This window comes from Cibotium barometz, chromosome 21 (assembly GCF_041138505.1).
Source record: "Cibotium barometz isolate CiBa-2024 chromosome 21, ASM4113850v1, whole genome shotgun sequence".
Lineage (NCBI taxonomy): Eukaryota > Viridiplantae > Streptophyta > Polypodiopsida > Cyatheales > Cibotiaceae > Cibotium > Cibotium barometz.
In genome coordinates this window covers 43,035,321-43,052,652 of record NC_141066.1, presented here as the reverse complement: position 1 = coordinate 43,052,652, position 17,332 = coordinate 43,035,321, and the positions used below count along the sequence as shown (strand labels likewise).

At 45.1% G+C, this 17,332-nt stretch overlaps 1 protein-coding gene across 1 annotated transcript; it reads right to left on the bottom strand.

The window, feature by feature from the left end:
- Positions 1 to 9,512: 9,512 nt before the first annotated feature.
- On the bottom strand, positions 9,513 to 17,030 carry LOC147627201 (uncharacterized). The gene is made up of 6 exons (XM_086815258.1): positions 16,788 to 17,030; positions 16,213 to 16,730; positions 15,523 to 16,124; positions 15,130 to 15,371; positions 9,848 to 10,160; positions 9,513 to 9,727 (listed from the first exon to the last, which is right to left on the bottom strand). Exons 1-6 carry the CDS (start codon positions 17,028 to 17,030, stop codon positions 9,513 to 9,515), a joined length of 2,133 nt encoding a protein of 710 aa, XP_086671384.1.
- Between the last annotated feature and the right edge of the window lie 302 nt (positions 17,031 to 17,332).

Sequence of the window (17,332 nt, the reverse complement as noted above, 5' to 3'; positions counted from 1 at the left end):
CACCACCTAATGCTCCAGTTCGTTTTCTGAAGGTAGTGCCTAATCTAGGTTTTTATGTAAGATAATTTCTATCGTCATTCGGTCTTTTCTTGGATAGATTTTCACCAGAAAATTTTATTTGTGGTGTATAATCATAAATGTATCTATCTTCATTTTAATCTGTCCAGTCAACTGAATGATTGGTTTAATCATGTGTCAAGGTGATTAGTTGATTTGTAAGTATAATCATGCTTTGTGGCCATGCGATGTCGCTCTACTGCATTGCGTGTGCTTGTTGATTGCATTCAAATGCTATCTGCATCTCCAAGTTGTTGCATGTTTATGAAATGGTTTACTTGAGAGTATAATCATGTGTCAAGGTGAATGATTGGTTTAATCATGTGTCAAGGTGATTAGTTGATTTGTAAGTATAATCATGCTTTGTGGCCATGCGATGTCGCTCTACTGCATTGCGTGTGCTTGTTGATTGCATTCAAATGCTATCTGGTGGGATATCTTACGAGTTTTCTAGGATGATGTTCTGATGTTCCCTCCGTCCTTGGGGTTGGCAGGATGGCAATGTACCTGGACTCAGACTTATGTGGAGTTTAAAAGCCTTAATAAATGTTCGAAAGGAAGTAGCTGATTTTGTGTGAGAGCTTGTTCTTTGACTTTCAGCGGTGAATATGCTAGGAGGACGATTCTTCTAGAGTGTATATCGATAATTTGTTTTATTTATGATGAAGTGCTTTCATTTGACTTGGTAAGTTTGGTGCTTGAACCATTGTTTAAATGGATTCTTAAAGAAGATTTCTTTTCCATAATAAAATTCTAATTACTTACCCTTCAATACTGAAAGTCGTTCTAAGACTGATGGATTAAGATATAGAATCTGGTTTCAAAATTGTATGGTTTTGTGTTGATGTGACGCTTAACTAAATTTATGCCTTAAAGTCTGGCAGAAGCATTTAAATTCCAAACTTAAAACTGGGGAAATTAGACAAGGTGATATTTCTCTCACATGCATACATTTGTATTGTCCCCCCCTTCCTCTCCCCCCCCCTTTTCTCCTGCTATTTTTTATTGGATATGGGAATGGTGGAGACAAGGCTGAACTTTGCAATTCTATGATTATGTCAATGTGCTTTTGTGTGCAACCACCAAGCTGGTCTGGGAACCATCGATCGGTTGACCGGAGTCGGTTGACCAGAGTCGTGTCTGTTGAAAAATTAACGAGACTGGCTCAAAACTGAGGGCAACGATAGATGTTGTGTATATGCAATCATGTGACATTGGTATTACATCATTTAGGTCAATCCTAGGTGGAGTTTGTATATGCAACAAAATTAGGGTTTGTGCTTTTGCATAGGTAGGAAAATTAGGGTTTGTGTTTTTGCATTCATAATCAACTTTGTGTATGTGTTTTAGGATTCTATGCATAGGTCTTGCATGTAGTGTTAGTTTGCATGCAAAAATAGGTCAAGTCTAGGTAGGTAGTCATGGCATCTGTCACACCATTGCCAAGATTTATGGAATTTGCATGCATGTAAGTATTTAATCAAATTTATTGGGTTTAAGGACTTTTGGACAAGCTTTGGGAATGGGAGGTTATCGAGAAATGGGTTCCGAGCACCCTGGACATCTTGATGCGCGTAGATACATGTCTTGAATCATGGAGGGTGTGTGCCCTACAAGTCATGGGATTGACAAGAAGACGTGTTGTGTGGAAAAGAGGTTATTCACATCATTATCTATAATGGTGGACATAAGGCCAGACTTTTCATTAATTGGGTCCCTCGTGAGTAAAAGAATTCACTCATTATTATTTTGAGCACCTGGGAGATTTTGGACATTAAAAGTTATTAAGGTTTTAAACCATGTTTGGGGAAACACATGTAAAGAAAACGAGGCCTCTCTTGTATGCTTCAACATTTTCAGCATTGATTCTTGAGTTCACATCTCTCTCTCTCTCTCTGTCTCTCTCTTCTCTCTGCGCTTTTGTTTGGACCTCTTCCGCTGCCAAACTTCACATGGTATCAGAGCAGGTGCTCTACAAAAGTCCTTGGTGATTTCGCTTCTGCTAACGCAGATTCAGGAGCAGCAGTACTTCAGCGTTTTCAGAAGAGGAAGGCGCAGAAGGGATCGCGACAGGCTCAGGAGGGAGGTGAAGACACCTGCGTTTTCAGCGTTGGAAGGTGTGGTCTTCATCAGCGTTTTCAGCCAGCAAAGGGGGGGAAAGCGGTGTGCTTTCAGCCCGGAGAAGGAGTTGTTTCTTCGTGCATCAGTTCAGCCCGGAACAGCAGCGTGTTGGCTGCGTTTTTCTGCCCAGACAGCAGCGCTTTTGTCGCCGTTTCTTGCGCAGAAAGGTGGGGCAAGTTGTGCGGTGCTTGTCTATCGTAGGAGGTCATTAAATGAGTGTGCTTCGGGCCACTTTCTGGTACGTCACCGGTTGCATTTTGTGGAGCGGCAAGAAAGTTTCAGAGGAGATTCTCTTGAGCCCTACATTGGAGCAGCTATGTCTGAGATAGAGGAGTGGATACTGAAAAACAACATGTGTAGCATTAATGACGAAGAAGAGAATCTCATGCAAGAGTGGTTCGACAGGAAGATACCAGTTCTTCCTCAGTTCCCGATGGATCGACAGCTAGAAGGTCGAAAGAACTATGGGATATGGAAAGTCTTGATGGAGTCTGTGCTTGAGACTCATGACTTGTTACTGATGGTAACAACCCCATATGATCGACCTTCATCACCGGCAGGGGAGACGCCCACAGGGTCGGAGAAAGCTAGGATCCAGAATGAGGCTAATCAATGGGATAGGATTAATGCAAGGATTCGGTCCTTCATTTTCCTCAACTGTACTCCATCCGTCATTGAGCACATTAAGACTTTGACAGTAGCCAGGGAGATTCGATTGGCCTCTATGTTTAATTGGATGACCCCTATGAAGAGGGTGTCGATTGAGGTTCAGATGAGAACCCTCAATCCTTCGCAATCTGCTTCCATGAAGGACCACATTAACAAACTTCAGGCGATGCAGCAAGATGTGCTTGCGGCAGGGAAGAAGATTTCATCTGAGGACATGGCAATCACCTTATTGTCTCAATTACCCGACAATTATAGTGGCTTTTATTCTTCTTTGATCACTTCGGGGTGGATGACTGATCTCATGTGGGAAGAGTTGGTTCCCATGGTGGTTGATCAGGAGGATCGATTCCGGAATAACTCTAGTGACAGAGGGGGTTCGGCAGGTTTGACCGGACAGGCATCCCGGAATCAGAATCAGAAGAAGAAGGGCAAAGGCAAAGCCCAGCAACAGCAACAGCATAAGAATGGTGAGAGGAAGCAGGATGCTTCACAGAAGGAGGACAGGTCCTGTTTTGAATGTGGTAGGACTGACCATATTCGAAGAGATTGCCCGGATTTACCAAAGGAGGAGAAAGGTGAGTCTTCTTCAGGTGCAGTAGCTCGACAGAGTGCATTTGTGCACATTGATCTGCTCGATGATGAGCCAACCTTGTCCAGTGAGGCAGGGCTCAAGGTTTCTACAGCACGAGAATGGATAGTGGATAGCGGTGCTTCACATGTCTCCATCAAAGGAAGGTCTTCAGAATCTCAGGACGATGTCTGGGAAGATCTTCATCGGCGACCGGTCTGCTGTTCCGATTCATGGTATTGGCGATCTTTGTCTGATCCTTGATGGTAAGGGTGGGTCCTTTACCTCCCAGGTACTGTATGTACCCGATCTTGGTTTTCATCTGCTTTCGGTAAAGGAGCTTTGCAAGCTCGGATTGCTTATCGAATTCTCCGAGGATCACTTTTGGCCCCACCGAGCCACGAGCTGAGCTAACTAGGTTGACGTACCGACCAATCTCCTCCTCGCGACATCCCATACCGCCACGAAGCTACCCTCGCGGGCCTCGAGATTGCTACTGGCCTCGGCTGCGTAAAGCAGGTGCACGTCTGCACTAGATCTAGGCTCCAAGACCATAGAGCTCTCACAAATCTCGCGAGACTCTATATGACTAATGACTAACCTTGGCCACCCTTTTATAGGCTCTTGGCCGGTCATCGGGCGTCCACACTTGGGTGCCCGCCCGTCCATACTTGGGCGCCCGCCCGTTAGTCTATCCCTAACTCAGCTTGCCAATCAGCCTGCCTAGCTCCAAGCTTCCCAAAACCTCGAAGCTAGTCTTGCATGCGTGTAGCACACGGTAGATACAAACTGTGCACATGACATACTCCCCTTCCTCTAAGAGCTCACTTCTGAGCTCACTAAAAAGCCAGGGCAATCTCTCTGAAGAATAGTTAATGTCTCCCATGTAGCGTCCTTCTCAACACGATCCTTCCACTTGATCTTGTATTCCGTGATAAGCGTATTACGCAATCTTCTTTCACGAAATCCAAGAATCTTTTCAGGTTCGTGCGGAACAAATGTCATGTCCTCGACATCTATAATTTCTTGAGGAGTAACTAACTGGTCTGTTCCACCCAGTACTTCCTTAAGTCTACTGACATGAAATACAGGATGAACTTTCACATGAGAAGGCAAATCCAATTCATATGCAACTGAACCAATCCTTCGTGTAATACAAAATGGTCCACAGTATCTAGGGGATAATTTCGGAGATCGACCTGTTCGTAAAGTCTCGAAATCTTTCGGAACTCGCAAATACACCATCGTTCCTTCAGAGAACTCTCTGGGTGAACGATGTCTATTAGAATAAAATCTGTCTCGGTCTTGAGCACTTCTAATAGATTCCTTCGCAACTTGTAACATTTCTTGCATATCTTGTAAAAAATTACGTGCTGCATCATGCTGAAGTCCTGAGAATCCTACTGTAAGAGGTGATCTAGGTTGAAAACCATACATAAGCATGAAAGGACTAAAACCTGTACTCATATGCTTAGTACTGTTATATGCAAATTCTAACATAGGAAGATAATCCTCCCATGAACTCTGTCTTTTGGATACATATGCTCGAAGCATATCCTCCAAAATCTGATTCACTCTTTCAGTCTGGCCATCAGATTGAGGATGATCAGAGTAACTCAAATTCAAAGTTGTTTCCAACTTCTCAAAAACAAGTTTCCAAAAATCACTTGTAAACTTAGAGTCCCTATCACTGACTATGTCCTGCGGTAACCCGTACAGTCTAAACAATTGCTCGATAAACTGCCGTGCTAATTACGTAGCTGTAATAGTCTTCCGGGTTGGTAAAAATCTAGTCATTTTTGTGAAGCGATCTACCACAACCCAAATAGAATCGTGGCCTTGATGTGTTCTTGGCAATCCGGTAATAAAATCCATGGAAATACTTTCCCATTTATTACCTAGGATTTGCAAAGGATGCAACAACCCAACCTGCCTAAAGCGTTCAGCTTTATTTGCCTGACAAATTTGACACTTGAGAACATAATCTTCTACATACCCTTTCATCTTTGGCCAATAAAAAGTGTGTTTCACTAACGATAGTGTCCTGTGTACCCCAGGGTGTCCAGGAGAAGGGGCATCGTGACACTCCTTAAGAATCTTGGACCTAATGTCCGGGATATGTGATACACAAATTTTGTCATTACGGAATAGTAAACCATTCCGAATCATCCACTGGCCTCCTGCAGCCTGAATGGTAAACTGCTCGGTCATTGAGTCTTGGTCAATCAATGCGCTCCCGTCCTAGATTTTCTACCAAAATGGACCAAAATAACTATCAGTCTTGCAAAGCCCTCTCAATGACTGAAATAAGTCAGTAGAAATCTCGATGAACGACAAAGAATTCACCTCTCTAATTCGACTAAGCGCATGTGCAACACTATTCATGGACCCTTTCCGATAACGGATCTCAAAATCAAAATCTTGCATTAACTCAGTCTGTCATAAAAAACTCACATTTACTTAACTTAGCATATAGTCGATTCTGTCTTAAAATAGATAAGACAATCGTGAGGTGTCTAACATGATCCTCAAGAGTACGACTATATATCAAAATATCATCCAGGAACACCACCACAAATTTTCCCAAATGTTCACGAAAAAGATCGTTCATCATTTGCTGGAAAGTGGCTGGAGCATTGGTTAACCCAAAAGGTAATACGAGAAACTCGTAATGGCCATACCTAGTCCGAAAGGCGGTTCTTTCGACATGCCTTTCATGAATACGTATCTGGTGATAGCCAGTACGTAAATCTATCTTCGTGAAATATTTCGCTCCTGCTAACCGGTCAATCAGATCATCTGATCTAGGGAGAGGATAACGGTTCTTAATGGTCAAAAATCAATTGTATTTACAAGAGGTCCCTGAGAGGGATGAATACAATCACCTAAAATACTATACTGGGTGTCCCTATGCTGAAAAGAAAAAATATGACTAGACCAATCTATCTGGACTTGAAGAGTCTTAAACCACTCAATCCCTAATAATAAGTCTACATTTTCTAGGTGCATAACATAGCAATCCAGAGTAATTTTGTAGTCCTGAATTTGGATTGGAAGCATTTCCACCTTTCGATCCCATACTTGCCTTCCCGCAGGTAGGCGTATCTCATAGGTATGATCGCTGGGTATCAAGACTCAATTTCTGCACAAGTTTGTAGTTAACAAAGTTGTGTGAGCTGCCAGGGTCTAGAAGAATGTGAATTTTATGGCCATTCACTTCTCCATAAACTCGGAGAAGATCATGTAAGCCAAATACTTTAGAGTTGAACAGACAATCAGAACATGTAGTAGGGCGAGAAAGTACAGTAATTGACGTACCTGTCAAAGACAACTGGTTAGCTGCCTTTGGCTTGGGTCCTGCGTTGGTCTTTTCACCCTTTTGCTTTGGGCACTCGTTATGCATGTGTCCTTTTTCTTCGCAGATAAAACGACGTCCTTCCTTCTTGAGCTTTAAAGCCCTAAAGAGTCGTTTCTTCTTGACTGGAGTCGAACTTGAATTCTTTGAAGGTTGGTCTGAAGACTTTCCTTCAGTCGTGTTAGCCATAGATGCAGAGAACTTTCTTTTATGCTTGTTCCCCTGCTCGGTAATGGGTTTAGACTTGGAAGAGACCATTGTATCATCATAGATTCGAGCTGAATGAATGGCTTCGTCCAATGTTTTGCATTTGTTATTTTTAACTTATAAACGGTATGAGTCTGGTAAACCAGCTACGAAGAATCCCAAAAGAGTAGTGGGATCCATCTTTGTAGCTTTCATCTGCAAGTCCCTAAACTTCTGGAGGTAGACCTCATAAGTGTGAGGATTACTGTTATTACTTAGTATTTCATCCACTATCTGTGTATTTAAGATTGAAACTGAAAGTAGACTTGAACACAGATGTTTGATTGATTGATTGAAATTGTGATACAACAGGCTCCTTATATAGGAGTCCAAGAGACACGAATGAAAAGACATCCCATGACCAATAGTCATGACTCTAGGCGAAGAGACACATCCTTTGGACGAATAGCTGCAACCATTGGGTGAAGAGTTGCAACCTTAGAGCGAAGGGGTGTGACCAGTCGTCGAAGGAGTGTGGCTCTTGATGAAGAGGCATGTCTCTAGAGTGAATAGTCGTGACCTTCTGAGTGTAGGGATCCTCTGTAATCATGTCACTTCAATATCTGTAACCATGAGGAGACTGTGTATAATGAACTAAGTCACAATCGTGACATTCCCTCCCATTTAAAATAAAACCCTTGTGATTAAATGAGAGTCGGTTGTCTGCCAAAGAATTCTTGGAGGAGTTGAGGATATTGTTGCATTTCTTCATCTGTCTACCAAGTAGAATCTGACTCATCCAAGTCCATCTACTTAACAAGAAATTCTGTAGTAATCTTCCGTCTTGTTTCTTTCTGACGAACGTCAAGAATCTTCTCAGGAACAAGAATAATGTGATCATCTTCAATCTCAGGAACATAAGAAGATAACTCCGGAATAGATGAATCTCCTTGTATATATTTCTTGAGCCAAGAGATGTGAAATGTCGGATGAATTTTTCCCCAAGATGGTGGAAGATCCAACTTATAACTGACAACTGAAATCTTCTTTATAACTTTAAATGGACCATAGAAACGCGGTCGCAACTTCGGAAAGACTGACTTTACTGTCTTATATCGATGTGGTGCAACATAAAGCAAAACCAAGTCACCTTCTTGAAACTCAGTATGCCTTCTGTGTTTATTCGCATACTTCTGATACTTTTGCTGAACATGAACCAGTCTGTCTCGAACTTGCACAAGAATATCTTGCATTTCTTGAATCAACTGATCTGCTAATGCCACCTTGTGTTGAAGAATAAAGTTTGTAGACACAAGCGGAGTGTGACCATATGCTGCTTGAAAAGGAGTCATTCCAGTGATTGAATGCGGAGAATTATTGTAAGCAAACTCCACAAGAGGCAAATATTCTTTCCAAGAAGCTAATCTTGTCTGAATATAATGTCTAAGCATTTCTTCCAAAATTTGATTTACCCGTTCTGTCTGTCCATCTGTCTGAGGATGATAGGCAGAATTGAACAAGAGATTCGTACCAAGAGATTTGAATAGGGAAGTCCAAAAATGTCCAGTAAATTTCGGATCTCTGTTAGAAACAATAGATCTTGGCAATCCATGAATTCTGAAAATATGCTGTACGAACAACGCTGCAAGATCTGGAGCAGAAACTGTCTTCTTGCAAGGAATAAAATGTGCCATTTTGGAAAACCGATCAACCACTACTAAAATTTGAGCATTGCCTTTCTGCGAACGCGGCAAAGTAGTGATGAAATCCATGCTTATGCTTTCCCATCTTTCCTGAGGAACTGGCAAAGGCTGAAGCAATCCTTGAGGAAGTTGTCGTGAAGCTTTCATAATTTGACAAGAGTGACAAGCTTTAACAAACTTAATAACATCCTGTTGCATCTGTGGCCAAAAGTATGTTGCTGATAACAGACGATATGTCTTGTTAATTCCAGGATGAGCTGCAAAGGGTACTTCATGATGCTCTTGAATAAGGAGTTTCCGCAAAGATGCATTGTGAGGAACACAAATGCGATCTAAGTAATAAAGTAAATCATCTGCAATTGTATATGCGGCAAACATATTCATTTCTGCAACAGTAGGATGAAGAGATTTGAGAGCTCGAAAGACATCTCCAAAGTCTCTATCTGTTAAATACTCATGCTTAAAACATGTAGGAATCTCCATCTGCACATTTGAGATAGCAAAGTTCGTAGCTCGAGGCATGCAGCTCAAAGCATCTGCTACCACATTCTGTAATCCAGGAACATTGAGTATCGCCATGTGAAAATTCGCCAAAAATTCAACCCATCGTCCTTGACGAGGATTCATCACTGGTTGAGTGAAGATGTAGGTCAAAGACTGATGATCTGTCTTAACCATTGAATCTGCACCAAGAAGATAATGCTTCCACGTTCGATAAGCATGAACAATTGCCATGCCATAAACGGGATATCGCATTTGAATAGCCGAAAATTTATGACTATCAAAAGCAATAACACGATCATTCTGCATAAGAACGCCTCCAGATGCTCTATCTGAAGCATCTGTCATGACGTCAAACCATGACGTCAAACAGCTGAGTTGGATCCGCAATAGCCAAAACAGGCGTAGTTGTCAACGCAAGCTTAAGATCATTAAAGGACTTTTCAGCTTCAAGTGACCATTGCAATTTATCTAACTTTGTAAGGGCCGTCAAAGGAGCAGCAATATCTGAGAACTTGTGAACCTTGGTGTGGTAAAAATTTGCTAATCCCAAGAAAGATCGCACATCTGAAATTGTAAGTGGCAAAGGCCAATCAACAATGACCTTTATCTTCTTAGGATCAACTGCAATACCATGTCTAGAGATGATGTGTCCAAGATATTCCACATGATCTTTGAAAAACTGACTCTTCTTCTTGTTGATATACAAGACATTCGTACGGAGTACGTCGAAGACAATCTGCAAATGCTGCTCGTGATCTGCTAAAGTCTTACTGAAGACCAAAATGTCATCCAGATAAACGATGACAAACTTATCCAAGTAAGGACCAAAGATGTCATTCATCAAAGTCATGAAAGTAGCTGGGGCAGTGGTTAACCCAAAAGGAATGACCAAAAATTCATAATGTCCATACTTTGTTCTGAAAGCTGTCTTATACTCATCTCCAATTCGAATCCTGATTTGATGATAGCCTGACTTCAGATCAATCTTCAAAAATACCTTCGCACCAAGCAACTAATCAAAGAGCTCATCGATGCGAGGCAAGGGATGTCAGAATATGCAGCGGAAATGATATCCAAACTTGGGTAGACAAGACTGCAGAAAATAATCAGCACAAGAAACACAGAGAGATGTGTGTAAACTCTTCTCTATACACAAGATCCCGGAGATACTGAATGAGAAAGTGGAGGAGGATGGGGGGCAATATATACAAGCCCATGAGGGCAGTCGGCCAGCTCTAGAAGAGGCCCACGACTGCTGAATATAGCAGTCGGCCAGCATCAGATGCCCCACGCCTGGACAGAACAAGTCGGCCAGCACTCCTACAGCCCACGACTGATACAGATGCAGTCGGCCAGCTTCAGAGTGCTCCTGGCATCAACTGGCAGCCCTCCAGCCACTAGGAAAAAATGGAAAAAATAGGGAAAAAATACGGGGAGTGTGGAAAATGATATACGGGCGGGCACACCCACAACAGAGGCCCTGGTGTATACAAATAGACAGGAGATGACTTCTAACACCCCCTCTCAGCTCCTGGCTGTGTAACCAACCCCAGGGAGCTGGAGTGCCGCCTGAGCGTAGCCTGAGGTAGAGACTTCGTGAAGAGGTCTGCCGCATTGTCCTCCATCGAACAATAAAGTAGCAAGATGTCACCCGCCAAGATCTTCTCACGAACAAAGTGATACTGTATCTCTATATGCTTGGTCCGGGCATGGAAAACCGGGTTCCGAGCAATAGCTATACAACTCTGGTTATCACACTGGATGACTGTGGGCTCCCTCTGTGGAAACCCCATCTCGCCTAGCAGCCTCCGCAGCCACACAACCTCACAAGCAGCACCACAAGCAGCCCGATACTCTGCCTCTGTCGAAGAAAGGGCAATAGTTGGCTGCTTCTTGCTGCTCCAAGAAACCGCTCCTGAGCCGAGGGTAAAAGTGTATCCTGAAGTAGATCTCCTCGTGTCTGGATCTCCTCCCCAATCTGAGTCACTCCAACCTTGGAGCTTGACTCCATTCCCTCCTGTGTAAAAGAGTCCCAGATCCTTCGTACTCTGCAGATACCGCAAGATTCGCAATCCTGCGTCCCAATGAGTCTTCAATGGCGTCTGCATAAAAGAGCTCAACAGCCCCACGGAGAAGCTCAAGTCCAATCTGGTGTTCAGCAACCAGATCAATGAACCAACCAACTTCCGGTTCTGCGAGGCATCAACTGGCTCACAAGGATCTGTAACGGTTAACTTTGTGTTCGGGTCCATCGGCGAAGTAATAGGCTTGCAGTTCTCCATCCCAAAGGCCTCAAGCAACTCATGAACATACCGCTGCTGAGAGACGAAAAACCCCCTCTGGGTCTGCCAGATCTCCAATCCCAAGAAGAAGTGGAGTAAGCCTAAGTCGGTCATCTCAAACTCCTTTGACAAGGCAGCCTTCGTCACTCCAATGTGCTCCACATGACCGCCGGTGAGAATGAGATCATCCACATAAAGGATGATGAGTGTGACCATGCCGCGTTCCCGAAAGAGATACAGGTTCGGATCTGCAACAACCGATCTCTGGAATCCAGTCCGAATAAAGAAGGAATCAATCTTCTGATTCCAAGCCCTCGGAGCCTTCTTAAGACCATACAAGGCCTTACGTAACGTGTAAACCATCCCTTCCGATCCTGGAACAATAAAGCCTAGAGGCTGCTCAACGTACACCTCCTCCTGCAGGTCACCATTAAGGAACGCTGATTTTACATCCATCTGGTACACGGGCCACCTCTAAGAAGAAGCAAGGGCAAGAACGGTCCGAATCGTGGTCATCCGCGCTGTCGGTGCAAAGGTATCCTCGTAGTCGATGCCTGGCCGCTGAGCATAACCCTTAGCCACGAGCCTGGCTTTGTGTTTGTCCACCGACCCATCAGCCGCGTACTTGGTCTTAAAGACCCATTTGACACCAATGACTGACCGCTTCGACGGCCTCGGTACCAACTCCCAAGTGTTGTTCTTCTCGATGGCGTCAAGTTCCACCTGCATGGCTTCCCTCCAAGTATCCTGTGAAAGGGCTTCCTTGACGGAAGTGGGCTCTTTATCCCGCATGATACGAAACATAAGAGCATAGTTCACCTGAAGAAGCTCCGCCATGTTGCTTTTATCTCGAACTCGATGTGATCTTCGAGGGCCGTCCTCTGTGGTCCACTCGGAGGGTAGCTCCGTGACACCTGACTCACGAAGGGTGTCTAACAACCACCTAGGTACTCGAACAGATCGTGGAGCCTCCTGTGATTGCAGGGGCTCAACTCCAGCTGCGGGCTCAACCTCCTGTGATGACTGAGGTGGATCAACTGGAGTGGTAGACTGGGAATCATCATCAGACTCTGGATCTCCAAGAAGTGGCGGCTCCTCGACAGTGGATGCTGGAACATGCGCGTGCTGCTTACCACGTATGCAAGAACTGCAACATCCTTGCCTACTACCAACATCTGGCAAGCCAACCACCATCTGGTCCCGGAAGGCACGCCGCAAAGCATCCACATTTAAGTGGCCAAAACGAAAGTGCCACGAATCTCCGACCTGAGAGCCTGTCAGTGAGGAGAGTGCAGAGAGCTTGTAGATGCCGTTCTCCACACCGCCTTCCCAAACAACTTTGCCTGTCTCACGGTCCCTTAGAGCAACTGAATGCTCCTCAAATTCCACCCGAAAGCCAGTCTTGCATACCTCATGCACTGACAAAAGATGAAAGCCCAGAGCAGGGACATAAAGAACACGGGAAGCATGCTTGCCCCCCTTGCCGTCGGGAATGATCTCCATCCGGCCCTCACTATGAATCGGAATAGTGGAGTTATCGCCAATAAAGATACGACCTAACTGCCGTTTCAGATCCAGGAAGAAGTCACGGGATGGAGTCATGTGCCTAGAAGCACCACTGTCGAGAATCCATTCCCGGGTATCCTTCGCGGTGAAGCCAACTGCCTCCTCGCTCGAAGACGATGAATCATCGGAGTCCACCATCTCCAAGTGCACAAATGCCGGAGTCCTCGCTGAGGCTGAGGAATCAGCACTCTTCCCTGTCCGCTTAGGGCACTTCCTCCAGTAGTGGCCTTTCTCGCCACAATCATTACACGATCTTTCGGCCTTCAGCTTCTCTCGTTCTGGATCAGGCTTCTTCTCGGAAGACTTCTCCGGTGAAGCCTTCCCTTTGCCCTTGTTGGTATTACGGCCTTTCGACCGTTGGCCAGTTAAGGCCTCCGAACCTCCGCCGTGAGGAGGGTTCGTGAAACGTTCCTCTTGGTCCAAGACCATTGGCACAAGCTCCTCCCAAGTAATGGTGCTGAGCCTGCCACTAGTGATCAACGAGGAATAGAAAGCAGAATACTGACCAGGCAAGTGGGAAAGTAACGTGATGGCCATATCTTCAGATGATATCTCTTTCCCAGCTTGAAGGACTTCTTGCTGAAGGGCCTGCAGCTTGTTAATGTGCTCCCGCATCGTCGAAGACTTTGCAGGGTTCATAACCCGCATCTGCACTTCCAAGGATATCCGCTTCATGGGTGACACCCTGTTGTACAAAGAGGCCAAGTGCTCCCATATGCCTCTCGCCAGTGTCATGTGCTTCACATGGTTGATCACCTGTGGTGTGCAATTGAGGAATATAAACGACCGGACCCTGGCGTTGACACGGTCCCACATTTGTGCCTGTGCCTCTCGGTCCTTCCTCGTCGATAATAACTCCCCTTCCTCAGCTTCCGGCCTTGGCACCCCTTTGATAATAAAATCAGCAAGATCATATGACTCCAAAACTGACTCCATCATGACCTTCCAGATGCCATAATTGGACCCGTCCAACTGCCGATCCACTGGGAACATGGGAAGAGTCGGAATCTTCACGTGCTTCTCTGCCATCTCGAGTAAATCCGCCATCTCGGAGAGTAACCTGAAAGGGTGGGTGGGTGGGAAAAATCTGAAAATCAGAAAATATGCAAGTGGCTGTCCAGCCCCTCTGCCCGCCTTCCTCTTGCACCTTCACTTCCCGTTCAGCCCGAAACAGTCCACCGATCAGCAACCTGTTGCTCCCCCTCTTGCTCAGAAAAACGCCCAAGATCTCCTAGAGCCTAGGGCTCTGATACCATGTCAGAATATGCAGCGGAAATGATATCCAAACTTGGGTAGACAAGAGCAAGTAGACTGCAGAAAATAATCAGCACAAGAAACACAGAGAGATGTGTGTAAACTCTTCTCTATACACAAGATCCCGGAGATACTGAATGAGAAAGTGGAGGAGGATGGGGGGCAATATATACAAGCCCATGAGGGCAGTCGGCCAGCTCTAGAAGAGGCCCACGACTGGACAAAATCCCACGACTGCTGAATATAGCAGTCGGCCAGCATCAGATGCCCCACGCCTGGACAGAACAAGTCGGCCAGCACTCCTACAGCCCACGACTGATACAGATGCAGTCGGCCAGCTTCAGAGTGCTCCTGGCATCAACTGGCAGCCCTCCAGCCACCAGGAAAAAATGGGAAAAATAGAGAAAAAATACGGGGAGTGTGGAAAAATGATATATGGGCGGGCACACCCACAACAGAGGCCCTGGTGTATACAAATAGACAGGAGATGACTTCTAACAAGGGAAACTTATTCTTGATTGTCTACTTATTAAGGGCACGATAATCAATGCAAAGTCGCATAGATCCATCCTTCTTCTTGACCAATAAAACTGGAGCACCAAAAGGACTTTTGCTTGGACGTATATGAGCTTTATCCAACAACTCTGCCAATTGTCTCTGAATTTCTTGAGATTCTGAATAAGAAACTCGATAAGGAGCTCGAACTGGCGGTGGTTGTCTAGGAATTAGATCAATCATATGATCTACAGAACGTCGAGGAGGCAATGTCATTGGCAGCTCGTCAGGAAATAAATCCTTATAAGGTTGAAAGAAGGGCTGCTATAAATAAGAAATATCTGATGGCGAGGATTCCGATTGGTCAACTGTATTGTCTTCTGCTTCTTGCAACATAACTAAGGTAGAAGTGCTATCGCGTTTACGCACTAAGCGTTTGACTTGCATAGCAGAAACCACAGTAATCGGCTTAGAATTAAACAAACCTCGTAATTCCATTTCTCGATGATTATGATAAAGTCGAATGGAATGATCTCGAAAGCTGATCAAAGGATCCTCGTAATTCCATTTCTCGATGATTATGATAAAGTCGAATGGAATGATCTCGAAAGCTGATCAAAGGATCATACTCATATAACCAAGACTGTCCAAGGATCATGTCATAGTGTGACAAAGGCATAATAGAGAAATTCAGCTGATCCTGATAGTCATGAATCTGAAAATGCAACTGCTGAATCCGTTTATTGCAATGCAAGAAAGAACCATCTGCAAGTTCCACTTGGAAAACTTCCGCACTCTGCTGAGTAGGTAATCGTAACTTGCTGACGAGAGTAGTTCCCACAAAATTAGTTGAGCATCCACTATCAACAAGAACATTGATAGGATGCTGGCCAATAAATCCCAATAAGCTCAAAACTTGATTGGAAAGGTTAACAGGCACTGAAGTATGGTTGTGGGCATTTAGCATTAAAGCACTGACAACTTTAGAAACTTGCACTGCATGAACCACCCACCTGCTTGCCTTTTTCTGGCGCAGAAGGATGATGATGTCCATGTTCACCTTCTGGGAAACATTCCATGTTGGAATTCTGGCGAGAATTACGCTTTGGACACTCATACCACCTGTGTGGTCCATTGCAAATTGTGCAAAGACCTGAAGGGTTGGCTTGAGAGGTTGAAGGTGCCGATGTAGAGGCTTGCTGACCTGCTGAGGTATCGCGACGAAAATTGCGGCGATTGTTGGGTCGGCGACCTTGCCAGTTGCGTCCTCGATTCCGATTGTTGTTGTTGGAAGAGGATCCTGTTTGGGAGGCTGCTGCCTGACTTGAAAATCTAGGCCGAAAGGGTTGTTGTCGAGTAGATTGCTGACCAGAGGATTGGGAATATTGAGACTCAGGTTGAGATAAATTTCCTCTGCGATTGGGCTAGGAGAAACGAGCACTGTTTGAGGACCGATTGCCAAAGAAGGATGTCCTGGGTTGTCGTCGTAGATCTCCAAGGCGCTCTACATAGGCAATGGTAGCATCTATGGTGAGAGGGTTAAACTTCTGCACATCTTCGTGTAAGTTGGGTTCAAGCCCATCGATGAAGCTGTGTAGCTTGTCAGCGGGGCTGAGGCTCTCAATTTCCAGAGTTAAACGTTGGAACTCTGTGATATACGCGGCTGAGGATCCTGTTTGCCTCAGGCAGCGGAGAGCAGACCGGGCATGGTAGTCCGCACTGGCAGGTTCAAAGGCCTTGTGGAGGGCACGCCGGAATTTATCCCAAGTAGGAGTGTGCTTACCATCTGCAACACGTCGTTGCCACCATAGAAGTGCTGTATCCTTGAGTAGTGAACTAGCTAAAGCCACCTTCTTGCTTTCGACCAAATCGGTATTGGTCAAATATACCTCCATTTTGAATATCCATTGGTCAAGCACGCGCTTGTCGCGGCGACCATTATAAGGGACAGGCAGTTTGACATTGAGTTTCTTTTTTTGTGCAGCATTAAATATTTTATAAAGAAGTTAGAGTTCTGCATTGTTTACCTCGGCAGTTGGATCCGGTTCATCTTCATTTTCTGCTACCGAAGTCTCTGAAGAAGATGGTTGTGGATCACTGGCTGGTGTGCGCGCTGGATGGGGCCGCTGCAACTGGTCGAGTCGTCTGCTGATGGTAGAGAGACTTGTCGAAAAAGTCTGCTGAAGTATCTCCATCTGCTCGCGTAATGATGTAATGGCCTGCATTTGCTCGTCTTGTTGTTGGCCCTCCTCCTCTGAGATAGATGGCATGTTGGATCTGCTAGAGGGAGTAGCGCGGAGAAGCTGGTGAAATATGTGGTACTGCTGGAGGAGAGAGTGACAGTGAATCGTCTCCCAATTCTGCTAAGAAATCGGAGCCTAACTCCGAAGGCTCGAAGTCTTCCACCTCGTCGAGAGGAGGTGTCTCTGCAGGGGTTAAGGGAGTGTAATCCGGCACAATGAGCTCGCTGTATACTCGAACCAAGGGCTGAAGCGAGATGATCCGGTTTACTGCATCCACACGGCACTCGTCCAGGAAATATGCAAGATGTGGCTACCGTCCCAAAATAAAC

Coding starts and splice junctions, on each gene's coding strand:
- LOC147627201 (XM_086815258.1), bottom strand. CDS start 17,030: ATGCCATCTATCTCAGAGGAGGAGGGCCAACAACAAGACGAGCAAATG. Junction 16,125..16,212: donor ACATCCTTCTTTGGCAATCG/GTCCTCAAACAG, acceptor TCCTCTGGTCAG/CAATCTACTCGACAACAACC. Junction 15,372..15,522: donor CCAAGTGGAACTTGCAGATG/GTTCTTTCTTGC, acceptor TCCTTTGATCAG/CTTTCGAGATCATTCCATTC.